Source organism: Seriola lalandi, unplaced genomic scaffold (genome assembly GCF_002814215.2).
Source record: "Seriola lalandi dorsalis isolate HSWRI2012SDOR001 ecotype SW California unplaced genomic scaffold, Sedor1 jcf7180002054969, whole genome shotgun sequence".
Taxonomy (NCBI): Eukaryota; Metazoa; Chordata; class Actinopteri; order Carangiformes; family Carangidae; genus Seriola; species Seriola lalandi.
Window position 1 is genome coordinate 673,449 of NW_019525520.1, and position 10,018 is coordinate 683,466.

The 10,018-nt window shown below is 38.3% G+C and overlaps 1 protein-coding gene across 1 annotated transcript; it reads right to left on the bottom strand.

The window, feature by feature from the left end:
* Positions 1–1,054: 1,054 nt before the first annotated feature.
* Positions 1,055–9,197, bottom strand: desi1a (desumoylating isopeptidase 1a). The gene is made up of 6 exons (XM_023395841.2): positions 9,008–9,197; positions 8,691–8,712; positions 7,747–7,816; positions 5,717–5,826; positions 5,447–5,569; positions 1,055–4,106 (listed from the first exon to the last, which is right to left on the bottom strand). The coding sequence occupies exons 1-6, from the start codon at positions 9,096–9,098 to the stop codon at positions 4,016–4,018; spliced, it is 507 nt and encodes a 168-aa protein (XP_023251609.1). The 5' UTR covers positions 9,099–9,197; the 3' UTR covers positions 1,055–4,015.
* Positions 9,198–10,018: the final 821 nt, after the last annotated feature.

A 10,018-nucleotide genomic window follows, 5' to 3' on the forward strand; every position in this document is an offset into this window, starting at 1 on the left:
ACACAGAACACACACCAGTGTGTTTCAACATGTGTAGTTTAAAACAGGCAAAATATGAAACTACTTTTGTCCCACAGCTCAACAGAAATGATTCCAGGTTTTAAGCATAAGAGAAAACAAAACAAGTTTTTTGGGGAATTATTTTGTCGGCCTCTCATGGTCTTATAATATATTTACCTGTTCTGTTCATCACAAGCAATAAAGTAAATAAATTGTGCCTATTTTTGACTGAAGGTTTTTTGTATCTTCTATGAAAAACAAAACTCAATAACTGTTCTTTGATCAATATTATTAAATTAATAAATTCTATAATAATATCATTGTCAAACTGAATATTTTCAGAATACAATTGGTATTGAGATCAAAAGTTCATGGTTAATTACTGAAATTTAATGTGTTTTTAATACGTTGCAACCGTCCTCAGGGTGGGGATCTAAATTCTTAAATTCCAATAATTATTGTGAATGATGCGTCATGTGGAATCATCCTTAAATGGTTTGGGTGATCAGCAGACAGATGTCAGTTTAATATATTGAAGTTTTCTTGGTTTAGTCCAAATAATCTCTATCAAAGTTTTGCAACCGTCTGCAGAAAAACAACCTGTTTATAAAGAATATTTGTGATATTCCACTTAGTTTATTCACATTAACAGTTCATGGCAGTTATGAATATTTGACTTCTGTTGCCCCAGTGTCTTGTTAACCTGTGGCATCCACCTTATTACTCAAATATTCTTTTTATTTTATCTTTTGTGGAATATTGATTGGAAGTTTGTACAAGGTTATGCATGTGAATTACCCTCCTATGTCACATAAATGTTTTTTATAGTTATAGTTTTTATAGTTAAATAATCAAAGTCTCCGCCGAGGCCGTAACATATCACACGTGTGCAGTATTTTAACACTGTGAAGTGTCGAACTGTCTCTCCAGGCCAATGACATGACATCATGCCTCTTACTATATTTCTATCGTAGGTGTAATCTGGGGAAAAGAAATACAACCCACTGAAAATAGCAGGAAGCTTTTTTTAAAATACACCAGAGAGTCACACATCTGCAGTCAATGGCTTTATGTATAGGTTGAATTACAAAAACAACAAAAACAATTACACAAACATTACAAACAATATGCATAGGCATATCTACTATAGTTAGATTACTCAAATAGGGAATAATATCCATAAATATATCTGTTGCAATTTCACATTACAGGTAGCAGCCAGCAACAACACACATTACAGCAACACAGGGTGACTTGTGCAGTAATACATTTCAGTGGTCTGGTTAGCGTTAGCATTAGCATGTCAGTCAGTTGGTTAGCTGAAGGCAAAATAACAGAACCCAGATTCACCTGAGCTTTCTAGCCTCTTAAAGGGGAGTACAAGTTGAATATGTCCATCTCTAAAAGAAACCAAATACTTACAGATGTCAGGTTACACTTTTAGTTAAGTGGCTGCTTGGAAGGTAAAGTGTGTGTAAGGTTCATTTATTGCAGGAGAACATGATGACAGTTAATGCTGGTTTAATCACGCTTTGAGACTTGTTGTTTTTCCTGTGCTTCGTTCATCCTTCACTCTGTCTGTTTAAGCAGGGAAAGGCTCGTGAGGTTGTGTGTGTGGTTCGCTTCAATACTTCAATCATTTCCTTCATTTCATATTTTAATAGGCATTAAAAACAGGAATTGTAAAAATGATTTATAAATGAACGATTAATCCGCACTGAAGGTTGATATTCAATTTCCATTTCTTTTTTTCCAGCTGATTTTCCTGTTAGCTAATCGATTAGCTTAGTCATTTAGCTTCTCCTTTTAGCCTTCAGTGCTGGTGAAACCAAGCTCTCTGATTGGTTGGACAGCTAACCAGTCACATCATGTACACAAAGTTATTTATTCACATTTTTAAACTGCCTTTTCAAATTCTATTATTTATTCATGAATTAATAAATGTATTTATAAACGGTTTATTTAATGAGAGTTTCATGCTGTTTTTGTAAATGAATTTTTAAATATCAAGTATTAACTGATGGATTATTCCTTCATTTATAAATTCTTTTTAATATTGCTATTTTTAAAATATGAAATGAAGGAAATGTTTTATTACTTCTCCTGTGACGTCCCCGGTTCTCTACATGTAACACCATGCTAATCAGCTAACGCCTAAAGCATGTGATCAGCTGTGAGTGTTATCTATGTTCTCTGTGGCGGCAGAGTGCAGTGGATAATGCACTCAGAGTTACAGTACTGGATCCAGATGTTGATCGACCTGGAATATTTTCAGCTGCTTGTTTTAAAAAGTTAAGAATTTAAATCATTGTGTCACTGCATGATGAGTGTTCGCCACTTTTACGTTCAACTTTTACCTAATTTACGCATTTTTTAAGATTTTCCTGGACCATCATACAGTAAACCAACTATCGGATCTCTAATGCAGAATGCATAGGAATATACCATCTGTGCTATCCTGTAACCATGCCAACCCGCAGCAGTGTGACTGGAACCAAGCGGAGGGAAATGAAGGCACAGAGGTGTGTCGTATATCGAACACACTCTAGTGGCTGTTAAAGGACTCGAGCAGAGCGTTGATAAGTCGACAGCGCCGGACGTTCGCCCTGCGTACGGTCACCTCTACGTTAAAAATATCTGTGGATGTGCAATTTGTTTAAAATTACCCACATGGCAACTGGAGCAACATGAATTATAAATAATTATAGAACAAGTGTCTCTGTGATCAGCGTCTCCCTCTGCAGCTGGTAACAGGCCGAGACGTCTGTCATATAACTGGGCTGAGATGCAGTTCACTGTTAGTCGTGTCACACAGGAGATTTAACGGACCAGGGTGTGTTTCCTTCTCGCCGTTACCAGGGTTACGCAGGGTTTTACTTTTGTACACACAGAAACAACCGACTTCAGGGTGAACTGATCCCAGTCCTGCTATAAAGATACACAGTCAACACAGTTCATGTAATCTCTTATGTAAGCTTATAACCTCTGAGCTAGTTAGGCGTCGGTCACCTGCCGTATGTCTGCGACAGCTGGAATGATATAATGTAAGGTAAAGCCGCCGGATCGAACAGAAACAGAAACAAACACGGGAGGTGCAGGGAGGGAAGGTGGCCGAAGGGAAATCAAACACAAGCTACCAAATAACACAAAAGTAAAACAAAAGCATAAAAAGTGCAAAAATTAAAATCTGATTGACATTAAAAGATCCAACCCTCCTTCTCCTCTGACTTGAATATAATAAACAGATCTATGCAAACGTGTACACTCAGATTATTTCCATTGCAGTCAGCAGCAGATGATCTCTCTGTGTAACCCGTGTGTGAAACCTGATATGTCGGGAGATAAAATCCTTTTTTTTTTAAGAAAAAACATGTGGCAACATCAAAATGGGGGAAAAAACTAATAGAAATGATTTTATAATAAATTAGCTTGATGCACTAATGTGCTAAGAGGTATTTGAATGTTGTAGATGGTTTAATTACAGCTATCAGATATGCAATATTTCATGCTGTGGAGTCTAAATACTCAATAAACTTGCAGCGCCTCAAATCTGATCAGGAAAATACTCGGTGAAATATCTTTTACTTCCATTCACTTCTAAAAATAAACATTCATCAAACTCAACTTTCAGAGTGGGAAAGTCAACGGTGAGATCAGGCTGTGCTGGTATGATACTGCAAGTCTCCACATCTGTCTATTGTTTCTGTCCAGCTGTTGATCAGCACTGACCCAGGCACCCTCAAGCGTCACGACGAGGGCAGTGACTAAGTGGTTTTCAGGAAGGGCGTCTTAGACGAGGGAATGAAACTTAAATAATGAATTTCAAGGATTAACTGGTCGTCTATCAGTTACAGCAATTAGCTTTGTAGTTTATTTACAATAAGAAAGAAAGAGAGGAAGGAGGAGAAGAAGAGAAGAAGGAAAGAAATAAAGAAAGACGGAGAGGTTGAGAGTTCTCAGTGACTGACTACAATGGAAGTGACCTGGAGAACACGGACTCTGCTGCTCTCTCAGGTTAGATGTTCCTTCCCCCGTTGATGACGTTTCCTCCTGGGGGGGCGATGTGGATGGAGTCCAGAATGGGCCGCAGGATCTGGCCAAACGGTCTGAAGGTGGAAGGAAGAGATTTTAAACTCAATCACCCATAAATCCAGCTGCATATTAACAGAGCAAGTCTTAGTTTTGTTTCCCAGCAGGATTTTACAACGTGTTTGTATATAAAGTGTTTCCGCTTCAGAAATGTCACTCGTGTCGACCTCTGCAGTGAATCTTAGTCACAATTGTGCAACTGTTTCCCGGCTGTGCTGCCTCTCGCTGGAGCATCTGTGCGTGAGACAAAACCTGTCCAGTCATAGAATCTGACTTTTTTCTCTTTAAATGAGTCGGTGCAGTTTATTTCTGTTTTTCATTCAAATCAGCTTGAACTTAGTTTCTGTAGCTGGAAACCAGGAAGCATGAGGCAGATTACTGGCTGGAATGACATGTATAATATATATATATACATATATATATATATATATACTGTATATATACATAAAGACATTTATTGAGAACAGGTTGGAACATTTTTAGAGCAGATTTTGTTCCTGTTAAGAAACAAAGTTCTTGATTTGTTAAAATGACGCAGTTAGCAGATTTTGATTTTCAAAGTAAAATCTTAGTCTGCTCAATAACTAGTAACTCTGGGAGTCAGATAAATGTAGTGCAGTAAAAAGTTGCATATTTCATATTAAGTAGCAGAAAAATCAAATACTTAAGTGCAAGTATCTTAATATTGTACTTGTGTAAATGACATGTGCAAGTGCAATTTGAAAACTCATATCTTTACATATTTCAATTTTTCTCTCTTTTATATATTATAGAATATATATGAATATTTATGTATATATTTATCTTTATCTTCATTAGCTACTTCATATTCTCTATTCTTTGCAACTGTAACTAAACTTCATTTCCCTCTGGGGATCAACACAGTGTGTGATTCTGATTGTGATGAATGGACTTAGTTACAGCTGCAGCGAAGGAACTTGTTACTCTTTATGCAACCACTCTAATTCCCATTTTTGCCAGTGCAACTAGTGCTGCCTGTTCCTGTTCAGCAGAGTCACACTGAGTCTGCAGCGCAGCCGGAGTCTCCCCTGTGATCGGCCTCGTGACGGCTAAAAAGAGATCAAAGAGAGCCCGCAAAACTAGTCCAAATAAAACTCCTCCGAGGGCCACGCCACATTCACTTTTTGCTTCTCTTGCAGGCTTTGAAATTTTCTGTATCATGAAGTGAAACTTGAGTGAAGCTGGCATGAAAACACACATGTTGTAGAATGAATCCACATGTTACATGATTTATTTAGCTGGTGGTTGGAGGTGTATTTCTGCAGCCGCCTTGCTTAGATTCTGTGGGGGCACAGACACGACCATATGGTGATTATAGTCTGAGGTTTACACTCACGTGGAGAGGACTTCGGATGGAAGGTCGGTGATGTAGGACGGGATGGTCCTGCCCGTCAGAAACTGAGCCACCTCGTTGGTGAAGGTGTTGCAGTTGTGCTCAAAAAGACGATACCTGTCACCTCTAAACCAGGAAGAGACGGAAGAGGGTTCGTGAATCAGATAACAGCCCCCATGTATCGTGACAAGCATGAATCATACTGAACATATTCACAACCAGTCGCCTCTCTGTGTGAGAGGAAGAGGAGGAGATGAAGAGCAGTCACTCCACCTGTATGTGCTTTCTCCCAGGGAAGAGAGGTAATCCATGAAGATCTCCTCCGACACTTCGGTTTCACCCAGCTCCACCACCGTGTCTGGAGGTCCCAGCATTGTCCCCCCCTGACACACAACACAACACACAACACGCAACACAACACGCAACACAACACACAACACACACACAAGGGAAACGTATCACAGAACCTGACACCTTCAGGTGGAGAAAGTAACCAGTTCGCAGACGTGGGATTGATCCGAGAGTTACTGTCGAAAACGAGGACGAACATTCAGACGTCTGAGGATCATGTGATCGATCCTCAAAGACAGAAGCGTTCACTTTGACCCTGTGATCACGCATCACAATCTAAGCAGCTTCTGCGACAATCACACATCAACAGTTTCAAAGAAAACAACAAATCTAGGCTGAAATCTTGGGCGGATATTTTGGGAACGTTAGCTAAAAGCTGGATGACTTCAGACGGAGGGTCGGGAGGACACGTGCTGCTCGGTTCCACTGGTGTTTGAAACATCAGATTTCATCAGTCCCATCACTGAACAATGGTTTCTTTTTATAACTGTCATTCTGCACAATCATGCAGGAAGAAGCTAAACTCATGAGAAACTAATATACCAGTTTCTCATCTGTCTGGCCTCGTTCAGTTATTAGCATTATGATAAATGTATAAATGTTAAAGGATAAGGCTGCTTATATTTATTCTTTTTATTTATTTCTGTCTTGTCTTTTTATCGTCTCCATTGACTTTCATTGCTTTTGATTTGTTTGTCGAAGCACTTTGTAAACAATGTTTTAAAAGGTGCTTTATAAATCTAGTTATTATTATTATTATTATATCTTATTCATATCATACTCTATATATTTTCTTATTGAAGAAATCCAAACCAACAGTGTTTCTTCCTGTGTAACCACAGTCTCATCTCTGTTTCCCTCTGGGCCATCGACCTACACTGTGTCACTCCCGTCTTCACTTCCTGCTGCCGAACACACCAACAAAGTGTGTATTAATCTGCAGCTGATAGTCCCCAACAAATACACTATTTACTGTTTGTTGAGCAGCATTTAGAAAAGCGACACTGAGCGGCCGGTTAGAAAATGACTTGGCTATTTAAAGAAATGTATTTACCCATGAATCTACAGGGTGTTCATATGCGGCTGCACATCAACAGACAGAAATCTAATTTTTGTTTTCCAGCAGGGTTAAAGACGCGCTTGTATATAAAGTGTTTCCGCCTCAGAGATGTCACATGCATCGGCCTCTACGCTGAATTTTAGTCACAGTTGTGTAACTGTTCTTTCAAGGTCTTGCAGATAAAACTATTTGAGGAAACCACTGCATTAAATTAGTGAGCAGTGAGTCTCGGACCAATCCCACATCTTCATACAGTATGTGTTTGTGATACAAACAAAGCAGGGAAGTCACAGTATCGAGAGACGAAGTAAATTCTTTTAAAAATGAGGGAAATGCAGAAAATTACAAATTGAATTCATGCATCACAAAATAACCCCTGAGAGCACAGAGGAGCATGTTCATTTAAATTCATTTTAATTTTAATTAGCCTGCAGGCTTTCTAGTGACTGGCATCATCTCAAAACAATGTCCTGCACATGTCAAAGGTTTATTTTATGAATATATGGATTTATTAGACACACAGCCCGTGTGGATTTGTAAGGATTTAGTTTTAGCAGGACTGTGCAGTGACAGTTGGAACATATCATCTGAACGAGACGGGTATTAATAGGTCTCTCTGTTGCACCTCTTGGTTTGCAGGTATAATGTGAAACCTCCTAAGGATTTCATGTCTGCTGTAGTGGAAGAGGCCCACAAGCTCAGCACTAAAAATATTATACGGGCTGTTATTTGTGTGTGTGTGTGTGTGTGTGTGTGTGTGTGTGTGTGTGTGTGTGTGTGTGTGTGTGTGTGTGTGCAGCAGCGGTCTGAGATAGATGGCCTACATCTCCTCCATGAGCTTGTTTGATGAGACTTTGTCAAACAGGAGTCAGTCTCCTTGCTTCAGACTTACCGGCGAACAGCTGGAGATGCCCTCCCCACCGAAGAAGAACTCATCACCGTACGCCACTATAGCTGTGTGCCTGGAAGAAAAGCACGAAATTAACACAGGCGTATATCCAGGTCAGAGCAACTACGATTACTCAACATTTGCTGCTGCAGCTATTTAAAATTACAACTCTGTGCCTTTTCTTTTAAAACCTCTGCAGTGGAGGCAGATCCCAGTCTGGGTCCAGGAGGCAGACTCCCGCTCCACATTCAACATCAGGCTGAAAACTGTCCTCTTTGATAAGGCCTGTAGTTAGAGCTGGCTCAGGTGAGTCCAACCCTTAGTTATGCTGCTATACACCTATTGACCGCTGGAGGATTCCCATGCATGCATGAATGCTCTCTCTCTCTCTCTCTCTCTGCATTTATATCGTACTACTTCCTGTCACTAACTTTGTATATTTTCTTTCCCATAGTTTGTGTCTCTCTCTCTCTCTCTCTCTCTCTCTTTCTCATTCTGCAGGTCTCAGCAGCAGGATCCAGATCTGCCACTACAACACACTTATTATTATTATTATTATTATTATTATTATTATTATTATTATTGATAACGCTAGTCCTATAGGCGTTAGTATAATTATTTCCAGATACAATAACATCATTACCTGTGGGTATAACTGTTATTTTCCCTGTTACAATTAACAATCAACAGTATAAACAGCTGTTAATGGTCTCTCTCTCTCTCTCTTTCTCTCTTTGTCTGTTTGATAAAACTGAATTGAACTGAATTGAAATAACAAGCCACCAAAAATGCCAGAGTAACAATGATGACGGATTCTAAAGAACAGAATGAAGACGGACACAGACACATTTTTAAATCATAATAAACTGGCTCTACACCTGAGTGAGCCACACATTCCAGTCAGGAGACAACCTGGTTATTAAGATAGACAAGAAAGCAGATCATACCATATACCGTCCAGTTGTTTTCCTGTAAGAGAAAGAGGAGGAAAGTAGTGAGAGGAAGCAGGTAAGCAGATGATCTTTCATGCAAACAGTTGATGTGAATTGAAACTAACAAGTGGTGATGACAGAATGAACATACATCAGTCACGCGTTACCATTCATTTGCAAAAAAAAAATAATTAATTAAAACTTAACTACCTCTTGATAACTTAAGATCGACACAAAGCAGGGCAGAGAGAGGGCATCTCCACCCGGTATTTGTTATCATCACTTATTTGTCCCCGAGGCCAGGCTGCATCGGATTTTTCATCTGTACTTACCTAACATGATCGGACTGAGGCTGCGCGCCATTCCTCTCGATAAATCATAAATATACAGCTGGACGTTGTATCGCGTGGCATTTTTATCCATATCGTTAACCGTCCAAATATCTTTTCGTAATGTTATTTTTCTGTTAGCTAGCTCCGCTCAGCTAGGCACCTAATAGCACAGCTGACTGGTGGAAGGGACGCGGGGGGGGGGGGTCTACAAGAATGATGTCATTACGTCAAAAGATCACTTCCGTTTCCACCACTTTCAAAATAAAAACTTTTACGAGCGATTTCAATGACAAATGGATAGCTTTCTTGAAGAGTGTTTTTTATTTTGAAAGAAAATATATCATTTCCGGTTTTACCCCTGTTATCTCTGAATGACTTGACAATTTAATTTTGGGAGTTGACAGCGGTGTGCTGTTGCCTATGGTTGTTGCATATGTATCATGACAAAGAAAGAAACAGAAGAAAAGGAAGAATTTTTAGATTTTTTAATTTATTTCTTTTATTTCTTTATTGAAATGCCACATAATCAACAGGACTAATTACCACAACAGTAGCTCAGTTCAAAAACATATGGAGGTCAAAGTACATAAGTTTTGATAACAAGAAAATAACAACAATATGAATACAATAGTAGTATATTTAATAAATTAAATAAAACAATAAGAAAAAAATAAAATGAATAAAAATAAATAAATAAATAAATAAATAATAAAAAACAGAAAGAGACTTAAATGAAAACATTAAAAAAGGGAGCTTTTTTTGTTTTTGTCTTAATATACAGTTCTATTTCTTTGTTGAAAACATGAAAGTGAAGTTTCATTATAGCAAATTTACATTTATGAATGTAAAACTTTGCAAAAAATATAATGAGATTGATTAGAAAATTCCTATTTTGTGTTGAACCTTAAGAAACAAAAAAATTTCAATAGAAGCTCAAATTATATTGTCCAGGATAAACCTACAGGAAGTGTTTTATTATCATTATTATCATTATTTTTATTTTATTCATTT